General features: G+C 34.0%; 2 protein-coding genes across 3 annotated transcripts; one reads left to right on the top strand and one right to left on the bottom strand.

Moving 5' to 3' along the window:
- The first annotated feature begins 7,753 nt into the window (after positions 1–7,753).
- On the top strand, positions 7,754–9,123 carry LOC116106578. Its single transcript, XM_031392950.1, has 2 exons — positions 7,754–8,035; positions 8,732–9,123. Exons 1-2 carry the CDS (start codon positions 7,809–7,811, stop codon positions 8,934–8,936), a joined length of 432 nt encoding a protein of 143 aa, XP_031248810.1. The 5' UTR covers positions 7,754–7,808; the 3' UTR covers positions 8,937–9,123.
- A 1,899-nt stretch (positions 9,124–11,022) lies between these two features.
- Positions 11,023–12,925, bottom strand: LOC116106589 (phospholipase A2-alpha-like). 2 transcript variants are annotated; one of them, XM_031392959.1, is made up of 4 exons: positions 12,677–12,925; positions 12,549–12,591; positions 12,292–12,417; positions 11,023–11,225 (listed from the first exon to the last, which is right to left on the bottom strand). In XM_031392959.1, the coding sequence occupies exons 1-4, from the start codon at positions 12,812–12,814 to the stop codon at positions 11,116–11,118; spliced, it is 417 nt and encodes a 138-aa protein (XP_031248819.1). In that variant the 5' UTR covers positions 12,815–12,925; the 3' UTR covers positions 11,023–11,115. The 2 variants fall into 2 exon arrangements, with proteins under 2 accessions (XP_031248819.1, XP_031248818.1); XM_031392958.1 differs by having other exon boundaries at positions 11,023–11,291; positions 12,677–12,917.
- Positions 12,926–13,223: the final 298 nt, after the last annotated feature.

The following is a 13,223-nucleotide window of genomic DNA, read 5'->3' as shown; positions in this document are numbered from 1 at the left end:
GGGCATTCCTCTTAATCTATAATATAATATAAAATTCTTCATAAATTTGGCTGGAATTTTAATATATATATTTTTTATATCTAAAAGTTTGGGTTTAAAGAAATTGTTACTCCAATATTGGTTAATAGAACAAATATCATAACTAAATGGGTTTACAACAAAAATCCCCCCAGGTATAATCAATTTGAAAATCTCCTTGTAGTTGTAATAATAACAGAAATCCATATGCGGTTAAGTTTTTTGAGTTGAAATGAATGGCAGAGTAGTAATTTCATAAATATTAATTAACTCCTCATGTTGTAAATCCCTCGCGAAATCCACTAACTAAAACCCATTTAATTATTAAAGTATTTTCATAATAACTCCTTTAAAAAATGTTACTAACTATTATCATAATTTATTATTTTAATACAGAAAAGAAAAAGAGAAAAGGAAAATTAAAAGAAATTGTAGATAAAATAGTTGAATTTGAAGTTTAAAAAGTAATACTTGTTTCTTTTTGCGAGCAAGATGCCAAATTCGCCAGCACATCCTTGTTGCTATTACCTGCATTCACATCAACCTTTCATTATCTCACAAGTTCCCCTTTCCAATTTCCATTACCACTTTTCATTGAATTAAAAATTAAAAAAAAAAGCCAGCTATTAAATTTTATTTCCTCGGCGATCTAGCTGTTTGTGGCCTTTGATCTGGTGAAAAACAGCCAGATCACGGCCACATCTTTGATCATGAAACGACTTTATCGATCAGATCCGATCGATCTTGCTCCATTCCAGAAATTATCGATTGTGATGATTGACTACCGATAATGACTTGGGGTGAGTAAGGGTAATTTTTTTATAAATTAAAGTTTTATATGGTTATGATGTTTTAACAAAATTTCAAATGTAAGAGTTTGAAAGATACGATTAAAAAAAAATATTATATTAATATTTAAAATGAAGAAATTTTGTGATTTATGTAACATACCCACCCATTTACTTCCTAACCAAGCATATCAATATAACATATCAACCAATTTATTCGCACTTAAAAAAATATATTTTTTCAAACATTTTTATAATCTTCAAAGCAATTTATTTTTATATTAATATAATATTCACAATAATAAAATATTTCTTGAACCAAATGCACTGTTAATAAGTTAGTTTTTATAGTTTTTAAACATCCAATAGTGACACAACAAGGATGGGCGTGGGTTGGGGATCCCATTCCCGGGCCTGTTCCCGACCCCTAGGGAATTCCTTGAACCCGCCCTGGTCAAGGGGTCTTTGCGAGGTCAACCAGGTCTTTCAAGGATACAGGTATAATAGATTTGGGCCATTTGGGCCATTTGGGTTTCAACTTTTCTACTGGCGTGGCCTTAAACGCACGTGGGCTCATTTTGAATAAATAATACTTTTTACAATGATAATATATTCAAAATTTCATATGTTAGTCATCATTTTACATGCCACAAATTATTCATTATATAATAGTCACCCGATGTATTTCAGTATTATTTTTAAAATAATATTATCTCTTTTTCTTTTGAATAAATCTTTTTTTGTTATTATTGTATTTTAAGGGTATATCAAAAGAATATATGCCCTCCTTTGTAATTATAGGTTCAAAAAAATACATATTTTTTTAGAAAATTAATATTGAGGCTTAGAAAGAAAGTCATACACCCATTTTAAAACCTTCGATATATAATTGATTAGGTGAAGATAACATTATCCCAATACTATAATTTAGAGGTAATCTTGTAGATGCAAAAAATCTACGGTTACAGAAATAGGATTTGATCCTGTGAGGTTGAGGTTACGGACAATCCGTTGGACCTGCGCACACAAAGAGACAAGCGTAAAGCTTACGGAAAACACCAAGATGGTGTCTATTTTAGGCACATCGACGCTTAAGTCAGCAAGGCTGAAAAAGACGATTTAATAAGAATTAAGAGAAAAAAAGATTACCGAGAGTTTTGTTGATTGAAAATCTCTCTCTTGAGCTCTCATGGTCGGCTCTCTCTTCTTCATCTTGGGGTGGACTTTACTTTGAGGATTTTCATCAAATTTGTTGAAGATCTTGAACTCCTTTTCAAGTTACAAAAGTTGTAAAGCATAAAAGATAACAATTTCACCCTTTTAGTTTCAATAACATGTCATGTGACCTTGTACCATTTTTTGCACCAATTTTACCTTTTATAAGCATGAATTATTTCAGGTGCTTGGTCGGATGGAGATGAATGTGGCTGAATGAAGGTGCATGGCCGGATGAAGATGTATGCGATTGAATGAAGGTGCTTGGCCAAATGGAGATGCATGCGACCGAATGAAGGTGCTTGGCCGGATGGCGTCTAAAACCGACTGATGCTGAATCAATCTTCTTTAAGTCATTAAGGTTGAATGAAGCTTGAGGTTGTGCACATGAGGCTGTCGATGTTTGTTTGAAGGTGACTGAGCCGAATGGAGAAGTGATTCATGGCGTGCATGTGCAAGACCAAATGAAAAATAAAATTTAGATGGAGAAATGACATGCATGGAGTGCATTTATCAACAATAAACCGAGTAAGTCAAATGGAGAATAAGTCATAGGGAGAGATAATATGCATGATAGCATGTGTAATAAACCAAATGAATAATAAGTCAAATGAAGATGACTGAATTGAATAGGGAATTCTAATTGAATGAAAACCATTCATCAGTCATATTGGAGCGAGTGATGTTCCCTATGCCAAGAGAACGAATTTGGTGACATGTGTTGGCCGTATGGGGCTCATTTACATTGAAAGCATGAGGTTGAATGGAAATAATAGCATGAAAATATCTCAGGCAAGACGAATAGATCCTTGCCTGAATCCACTCAGTAGGCCAAGCGGGACTTGTAGAGCCAATTGAAACGAATATTCATGTGTTGCTTATTTAATGCCAACTTGGCAGACCGAGCCGAATTGGGACATTGACTCAATTCAACAAATGAAAAGAAAAATAAAAAGTTCCAAATAAAACTTTAAGGAGTAGCATGTGAGCACAACACATGAATATGGGCTCATTGTGTAGGAGGTAGGAATAGAATGCTCACCTTTCAAAAAAAATTGCTATGTCCCGTTTCGGGAACAAGGTGCATTAAATGGCATAAAAAAGTGTTGCTACTTTTGAAGTTTGAAATATATATACAGTAAAACCTCTCTATAGTCATAATGATGGGACTAACTAATTTTATTACTATAAGCAGGTTATAACATAATGGAGGTGTAGTTACAAAAATTATAGTTTTCATTTCTTATTTTTTAATTCATGTTTTAGTAGTACAGTATTAGGATTTCAATTTATATTTTAATAGTATTAGGATTTCAATTCAACGCTTCAATTGCCTACTTTTGAAATGGATAGAAGACCATGTCTTGGAAGTAGTAAAGATAAGTGTCATTGACGAAACTATAAATGCAGTTGATGCATGGTTAATTGATGTGAAGCCACAGACAATTGCCAATGGTTTTAAGCATTGCAAAATTAGGACCCCCGATTCAATGAATTGCAAGTTACAAATGAAATGAACGAGGAAAATAAAAGAGTTATTGCAAAATTGAGTGATTAGATTCGACAAGAAAATAAAAGAGTTAGTACAAAATTGAGAGATTAGATTCGACAATTTCATTACACTAATCAAATGGATATTAATGTCTTCCTTCATCATTCAAATGAGCAACAAATCATGTATGTTTTAACCGAAGAAGAAATCATTTCTATAATTAGACAAGAGGATAAAGGAAATAATCCTAAGGATGATAGTACGGAAATACAAAAAGTTTCATGCCATGAAACTCTAAACATGCTTGAGAAGCTAAAAATATTTTGGCTTCAACAAGAAGGTATCCATGCTAGCAAGTTATTACATACTAGCAAGATAAAAGATGTGGTAACAACTCTAAAATATAAATCATTGTCCCAAACAACTTTAGATAATCTTAAACCTTTAATGTAATATAACATATTTTTTTTGATAATATACAGATAATTATTGCTATGTGGAGGCAACTTTCGTTAAGATGAAAATTAGAAAAATTATAATTTATTACAATGTGAAGTTTATTCTTATTTATAACTATCCCAAATTGGGACTAGAAATTTTTATGACTAAGTAGAGTTTATAGAGTGGCCTTTTTCCTGAATGAATTATTGAAGTTAAAGCAGAAGTTGTCTGGCTTCTTGCTTTGATCGAGCAGCTGTTGAAAGATGTTGGGGGATTTTGGTCAAATTGATTGTTTTCTTTACTATATCTACCGAATGTTTATGGGGGTATTTTTTAGTACTACAGTTGAGATTTTGTGGCTGAGATTTTAGAGAAAAGAAGGTTGAGGATTCTTGGGATTTTCTGACTTTCTAAGGGGAATTTCGAGAGGAAGATAACAGGTTGGAGGCAGAGGGCTTTATACTGGAACTAGTGGTGGAGAATAAGTTAGAGCAAAGGGCTTTGAATGGGTGCTAGTGTTAGTAAACGGTCCCGTATACGTAGCGGAAACAAAAAATAATATAATAGGATCGTTTACTTGAGCCAAGATCAAGGGTATGATTTTAACAATTTATATTAAATTAAAATCTGCATAAATATTCAACATGAGTTAAGAGAAACAAACGCACGTTGAAGGCTCCTCCAAATTTGTCGTTGAACGTTTTGCTACCGATCCAAGTGTAGGATCGAACCTGCGTAGTCCACACGAAGACAATCTTAAAAGAACCAAAGAGGGATTTGCTAGATCCTCTTTGGCTTCAAGATTAAGAAGAAGACAAAATCAATTGAATTGATTTTAGGCAATGGTGTTACTGCCGTGGGAGAGGCAAAAATTGGGGCTGCTATGTATTTTGGTTTTCAAAGAAAAAACCCTTAATTAAAAAATCACACACTTTTCCTTTTATACTTAAAAACAATTTGCCCTAATCCCATACGGAATAGGCTTGGGCTCCAACCCAAACGCCCCATGTTGCCAAACACTCCCAATTTGATTTATTTTAATTTCCATCATTATCTCAATTAAAATCAATTAATATATATATTTAAATATATATTAACATTTAACAATAATGATAATATATTTAAATATGTGCGAACACACATTTAAACGTAATTTCACTTATTTAATTTTTCTAACAAATTAAATAAAGGCTACGACCTCAGCAAATTTAATTGCACTGTGAAATTACCAAAATACCCTTTCGCCTTAAAAGACGAAAACGCCCTTCTTTCTTCTTGCATCTTAAATTGTCTTCTATGTGTGTGACCCTTAGGCTCCTCATCATATCGGCAGTGTATAGTATTGCGATTAACACCAATTAATCGTCTCACTAATACACAGACCAAGATTGGCCCCTAGCAAGGCATCATGGCCACCCGATAGATTCGGATTCAGCAAAGTAGCTACCTGTCAACGATATGGTTACCGTGCAATTCGATCCTTTCATCATACGTTATCTCGACGAGACGAAGGCATAGAAATAGTGTCAACCTTCGGTTACTCTCGATATTATTTATTCAGTTTCTGGACCAATGACCCGTATTATAAACTGGATAGAGCAACAACTCAATCCCACTGTGGCCACAGTTTTAGTGTCATTGCCATATACTGAATTGCGCCGTGAGATAACTTTCTCCCGTACCCGGGAGTGATAAATCCTCTGTCAATCCACCATAGTCTTGATACACTCCTTGATGCAGCCAATCACCACCGTATTGACAGCTCTGAAAAGAACTGCGTTAGGCTAGTGTCAAACTACACCAATCGGTGCACAAGGCGCTCCGGTGATCTCAAGTCTAAGGATCACATGCACCACCATTCGTTAGAGGATTTGTTCCATAGACACTGGGGTTACCATCCATATGGAATCCTCTGGTGGGTCAGTCCAGTGAACTTGCTGTGGTGTAATCGCCTACAACAAACACCCATGTGTTGCACCAGGTTGTCACCAAACAACCTTGACAAGTGAGATCAGTCACTGCCTTTCGACAGGGTCGTTCAACACTATGATAGCCTTACCGTATTATCTGTGCCCTTAGTTCAGAATAATACTGGGGCTACGGACGTTTCTAGAATGGCCACCATATGTGCTCATAGGGTTCTCACTATCAAGATTTGAAACACTTGATACCCTCGTCACGGCTCTACCATTCTAAGGACATATACCAATACATATTGCAATAATAATGATTTACGCGATATAGAATAAAATGCCTTTTATTGATCAATGAACATTATTACAAAGAGTCAATTCTACAATAATTGATTGGCTCTAGGGCATCTACTCTAACAGCTAGTGGGGGAGAATAAGTTGGAGGCGGAGGGCTTTGTACTGGTGCTGTTGGTGGAGAATAAGTTGGAGGCAAATAAAAATAGCTATGATGCTCGGACAGGAGTTTTATTTTATTTTATTTATTTATTTTTTATGGCAGAATATCAAGAATGGTGGAAGAGGGTCTGGCTATCATCAAGAAGCAAAAAGTACATAAGGCGAAAATAGAAGTAGCTAGAGAACTAAGGAAAAAGAAGAATAATTATATGAGTTAAGAGGTGAGCACCCACATATGAAATAATTCTAATTTGAAAAGGTCATATTACACTTTGAATAGAAATAATATGCATAAAACAAATTATAGATATAATATGATATGTGAATAGATAAAACAAATGAAGAAAAGTAAAGAAAAATTTTTCTTATCATGATGAAACTTTATGATTAACGATGTCAGTCGAAGGGAGTTCCGTGCCTCCTCTCATATTGTAAGTCATCATTGGCAGATGATTGTCAAGGTCCCATAAGGGTGCCAAACTGTAGATGGAAAAAATCTACGGTTACGGAAACAGGGTTTGATCTCGTGAGGTTGAGGTCACTGACAATCTACCGGACCTGCGCACACGAAGAGACAAGCGTAAAGCTTACGAAAAACATCGGGGTAGTGTCTGCTGTAGGCACTCTGACGCTCAAGTTAGCAAGGCTGAAAGAGGCAATTTAATAAGAATTAAGGGAAAGAAGGATTATCGGGAGTTTTGTTGGAATACTGGTAGGACACTGAGTCCTACTTTGGGAGATAATCCCTATTAGGAAAGAATGATGTTTTCTTGTCCTTATCAGATTAGGTTTACTCGTTTGAGTAAGATTCAAGATCTTAACAAAAGAGGAAATAAAATGGGTTTCTGATTTCCTATTTATGGACTATTGTAGGCTAATGGGCCGAAACTGTATTTAACTTAACTTGTAGGATACCCCAATTTATAAAGTGGGCAGTTCACAAGGTGACGTTAAACATAGGCCTAATCGAAATTGGGCTTAAGTCTTGGGCCGTGACATGTTTATTTCGTTATTGGACCTCATCAGACGCAAGATGGTTTTGTGCCCATTCAAATCTTACTTCCCATTCTCATTTTTTATCCTTAGATTATCCTACAAAAGAAATTGATTAAAGAGTTGGTTCTCAAGATTTAATTAGATGATCATGGCGATGAGATCATTTATAGAGATTAGTCAAGGTATATGCAAGCTGGGCATGAACACTCTATTTAAAAGAAAAAGAAATTGATTAAAGAGCCCAAATGAGTTACCCCAAAATCATAGAATGACCCTCTAAAAGTAATGAATTGTTGAGAAATAGATGACGAATGAAAGGTTCACATTTATTAAGATTTTATAATAAAAACACACCTTGGAGTTTCACCACAAATTTTATTTTATTTTATTATATTTTTGTAATTAGATAATAAAAAAGACAAAAGAACCATATTTTAATACACAAATAAACACATCATCTTGTTCTCCAGCAATACCAAAACTCCTTCAATGGCATGTGCAAGTGCAAGTATCAATACTAGTTTGTTATTCTCAAAACAACCCTCTAAACTTCAAAAAAATTTCAATCATACCCACTCTTTATCTTTAACTACTACAAGGTCAATGAGAGTGAGAGCAGAGACCATGTCTACGACTATTGAGAAGCTGGGTGTGAAGATTGAGAGGAACCCTCCTGAGTCCAAACTCACTGAGCTCGGTGTCAAAAAATGGCCCAAGTAACTCACTCGCCTCTCAAGTTCTGTTTTTTTTTTTTTTTTATATCTGTTCATGACTTGGGTAAAGATTTGAACTTTCATGATTTGTTGTTTTGTTTTATGCCAAGAAGATAGTAGAAGGAAAGAAAAATTGAATCTTGTTGACTTTTGTATTTGGGTTTTGTGTTTGTTTGTTTGGTTTAAGATTTTTCATTATCTATTGTTTGTGAAGTTTCAGTAATGTTATGTATTTTGTGTTGAGATTTTTGTGGGTCTGTGTAGTCTTCACAACTCTAGATGGCCCCTTTCTTATTTTTTTTTTCCCTGTGAGTTTGTCTTCCTTGGAGCAAAGGGTAGTTGGAAAATGAAAATTTAGACATGGGAATTTTGATCAATTCATTTGACCTTGAACTTTGGTTTTTAAAGCTCATGACTTGCAATTGTTTGATCTTAGGTACTTGATGGGTTGCTTTTGCAGTATTGAGGAGAAAAAAGGAGAGACTGAGTGTGATTGAGTGTCGGTTTTGCATCTTGTTCATGATTGACAAGAAGAGGGTTCTTCTAGATTAAAAGAAAATTCGCTTGCGTTCATGTTTAATCCTCATTTTGTTCATGGTTCTGTAATTAGTAGTTGATGGGAATTTTTATGTATGATATTGATGCAACTGTGTCGATTCATGCCGATTATTTTTTATTGATGCCGTTGTGAATGAGCAGGTGGGGTTGTCCGCCAAGCAAATTCCCTTGGACTTACTCGGCGAAAGAGACATGCTATCTGCTGGAGGGAAAAGTTAATGTTTATCCTGATGGCTCAAATGAGGCTGTTGAGATTGGTGCTGGTGACTTGGTTGTGTTCCCAAAAGGAATGAGTTGCACTTGGGATGTTTCAGTCGCTGTGGACAAGCACTATAACTTCGAGTAATAATCTTATGTCTTTTTATTCTATTTTCATTATGAATAAATGTGTGTGGAGTATGTAGATTACCGAAGCCTTTGTTTACACTTTCTAGTAGATTTACTGTTGATGAATGTCTCTGGTACTGGTGTTATTACAGCTTAAGCTTTGGAATGAGATTCCAATGTGATTAAATATATACTCTATTCTGCTACCTCTCTCTCCTCGTGTTTGTGTATAGGGATACCAGACAAGTTTGGAAATTCATCAAAAAAACTTAGAAAGTGATAGTTGAACAGCGTCTAAACCAAAATGAAAGTATACTAAGAGTGGAGTAAATTCAGACTGGAGTTCAGACATGACTTTTTTTATCAAAACAATCTGTTTGATTTGAATAGATTGTTTTGACAATAACAATGGCTCCTGTTAGCCTCATTTATGTGCCACAACCAGGTGATTGTGGTTCAATAGATGATATAGCACCAGGAACTGTTATATTTAGTTGGACATGTTTCGTTTCTTGCTTCGATCAATTCCAATCCTTTATTTTTCTATTGATTTTTTTCCAATCAAGATGTATGGATCCATGCATCTATGTAGACCCTGTTCATGGACTAATGAAAATGTGCAAAAGCATAGGTATTATGTAAAAATCCTTTATGAAGGAAATACATTACTTAAATTTATATATGAAAAATCAATATCTGGACCATCTGGTGTTATAACGCTGGGGCTTTCAATAGAACCAGTGTTAGAAGTGTGTTCGATTGATTCAATATCGATGAACCTAGAAAAGAGAGTTGAGGGTTGGAATGTGTGTATAACTAAAATTCTTGGAATTCCTTGGGGATTCTTGATTGGTCCGGACTTATTTACTGGCAGTATATTCCTTAATCTATAGCACAAGTCAAACATTAGTTTCTCATCTGAACTTCCACACAGTCACTCCATTTTTACTCTGTAGCTTTAATTTCTGGGTGATTTCATAATCCAACACATCTTAGATTTTCCCTTTTTTTTTCAAGTCTCTTTTTAAGTTGCTTTGCTAGCTTTACAGCACACAGCTTGTCTTGTGAACAAGCTAATCTGTGTATCACATATTTGTGTCTTGCAGACGATAGTTGCTTTGCTCTTGATTTTGAAAACATTCTGTTTGAAACCTTGAAAAAAAAATCTGCAGTGTAGTTGCATGTTAAAATAATATAATTGATGCAGTATGTATTTCCTCCATTTTGCATAGCTGGGTCAAAGTTTTAGTTACTTGTTCGTGATGTAGCTTGAAATTTGGGGTACAAAGTAGACAAAGAGTTGGAAACTTCTATTTTTTATTGAATAATCCTAGTTTTACTCACTCTCCCTACTCACTTCTTTTACTCACCTTTGTTAAAAAAGTGAAAAAGTGGATAAGGCTAACATTTTAACAAAGGTGAGTAAGAGAAATGAGTAGGAAGAGTGAGTAAGGCTAGCATTACTCTTTTTTATTTCTATTTCCATCACAAATAGATATTTCCATCAAACTCTTTGTTCAAAGTTCAAACTCTCTACTTCTCGGTAAAAGATATTTTTTCTGTACATTTCATTACGGTTCTTTCTGCACGAGTATTTTAGATAGAATGGTTTTAATATTTTCTTACTCAAGAAATTTGTGTCCTCTTTCAAAAAAGTAATCCAAGAAAGATTATTCTTGTTCCCCATATGGTTCTCATGTATTTGAATCTAAATCCATCTTCTTCTTTCTCAGTAACATATATATGATGTGTTGAGTTGATAAGACAATTAAACTAATCAGTTTGTAGAAAAGAGTTTGTCAAGTAATCTATAAGTCTAATATTACTCCAAGCAAACCCTCTTCATAGTTTTGGTTGATTGTATATTTAACCTAATTATATGAAGTCAACTGAATTTTTGCACCCCATGTGCAAGTCATTGTCAATATTTCAATAATATTTTTAATTTTATATGTGAGTTTGGTGAAATAGGATGGCTGTGAGATTCAATGCATTAATTTGGAAGTAATGTATAAACTAAGCCATATTTAGGCTTTCATTTTCAGATCTTGGAAATAAAAAATTCAACTTTTTGCATTCATTTTGTCAAAACAATTACATGAGAATAATGCAAGAAATTTCTTAAAAGAACATTAAAGTGAATCAATAATACATAACTGGTTTGCCAATTTTGAGATTAAAAAAAAAAAAAAAAAAAATTATGGTTTATGAAGAACTCTTCCAGCAAGTAAAGCAGCTTTCATGACTACAGAAATAACTTCAATAACATCATCAACTTGGCATGTGTTTCCTTTGAATGTTTGCCCTCCTGATTTCAGGAAATTTGTCATGCAATTTATAAAGTTTTGGCTGCATTCTTGACTCAGATAATCATCTGCATTTACAACACTTTAAACTTAACATAATCTCAAACTAATTTAATATTTAACAATAAATAAATAATATCGTCTTATTCAAAATCCCAATTTTATATAAATGTATATCTTATCGGCTCACATAATATCACATGATATGAGTGATAAACGGCTTAAGTAGAATTCATTCCTAAAAGCTTAAAGAAGAAGGAAATCCAACCATATATGTTATATACATTATAATATTTTATCAAACTTTTAATATCTTCCCTTACACTCGGTGTGCACGGTCATCATTGTCCTAAATAAATATGACTTTGATATCATGATAAACGAGCTTGAATAAAACTCATTTTCAAAAGTTAGCCTAAGGGAAGAGAGTAATAACAATCTACCAAACTTCTAACAATGGGGAAGCTTTTTCATCTAATAATGAACTCAAAATTTAATTAATTGACATTAATAATTACCCAAGGATCAAAGGCATCCGGGGAAGAAAATGATTAAATAATGAGAGATGGAAAATGACTCTGATTCATGCACCATCAACGGTGACTATATGTTTATAGAAGGGCATATTTTGAAGGGCTTCTAGATGCCTATGAACCAAACCACCGACACATACAATATATTATTTATATCTTCTCTGTGTTGCTGTAGTTTTACTCAACTATGAATATCTTGGTCACACAGGTCAGAATGAGAGTTTGGAAATTTGTATAAATCCAAGAAGAGTGTCCTCAACCTCAAGCACACCATTTAGTCTTGTGACAAGACATATATATACCCTCAGTACTCCCACATGATCATAGCCAAAATGTCTCAAGGGTCAATGTACAACTTAGGTAAAAAAAGAAATTGAATTGCATTATGCACCACATAATGTCTATAATGTACCATCTATCCTTCGTCTGAAGTACCAATAAGAGTATGATATATTATTTCAAAGGGGGCCATTGTTGAAGATGACTTTATGATTAATATTTCTTTCAATAAAACAAAGTTTAAGGATAAACTTACTATTCTTAGATTGAACGCATGCGTCATGTTTCATACAACAAGCATCAAGACCATCACAGGGCTTCTCTCCAGGACATCCACTGTATAGAAGCCCGCAATACTTCCCATATCTCAGAAATGGAGGCACTGTGTAAAAAAAAAAAAAAAAGAAAAAAAAAAAATTCAAAATCACCCTTTCCAAAAAGGGTTTTCAGATACCATCTACAGAAGTGTAAAATCTGAGTTTCTGACCGGAAAACAGTTTTTGAATATGATACCTGAACAGAAGTCGGATTCGCATTTTCGGCTGCACTCTTTACTCTGCAAATGATAACATAAAACACAAAGAAGATTACTCTTGGTGAATGAGATAAAGATGAAAAATAAAGAGGAATCTAAATCTGACCACAGAGACAGTTGCATCTATGGCTTGAACACCAATGTTAAGGGCAAAGACAGGGGCAGAAGAAAAGGTGAAAGCAATGAAGGAGAAAGAGAAGAGAAGAAGAGCAAACTTCAAGGACTGAGGATTTGTGGAAAACATTGTTGGTGAAATTAATTAAAAGAATAAAAATGGAAGAGAGATCAGTTGGGTTTGAGTAAAAGGTGTGGATTTTATAGAAGAAAGAGGTGAATGCATGAGGGTTGGATTTGTTTTGTAGTGACTCGTGATATGTTTTTTGTAGTATTATTCACTTCTCATTCATCACCAAATTGTTTTGTTTTGTATTATAATTTGAGAAAAAAATTAAAATAATTAAAACAATTTGGGTAGTTGTGGGTTCCATCTCGTGAACAAACTCTTTAAATCATGATTAAAATATGAAATTATGGTGGGATTTGGATTGGATTACAAGTTCTTGAAAGTGATAATTTTGCATGAGTTCAATCAAAGATTTTTTTTCACAATGGAGACGACATTTTCTATAAAAAGCAATAGTGTTTTAGATCAA

The sequence above is a fragment of the Pistacia vera genome, unplaced genomic scaffold, assembly GCF_008641045.1.
Source record: "Pistacia vera cultivar Batoury unplaced genomic scaffold, PisVer_v2 Contig52, whole genome shotgun sequence".
Classification (NCBI taxonomy): domain Eukaryota; kingdom Viridiplantae; phylum Streptophyta; class Magnoliopsida; order Sapindales; family Anacardiaceae; genus Pistacia; species Pistacia vera.
This window is presented reverse-complemented; position numbering and strand designations above follow the sequence as displayed.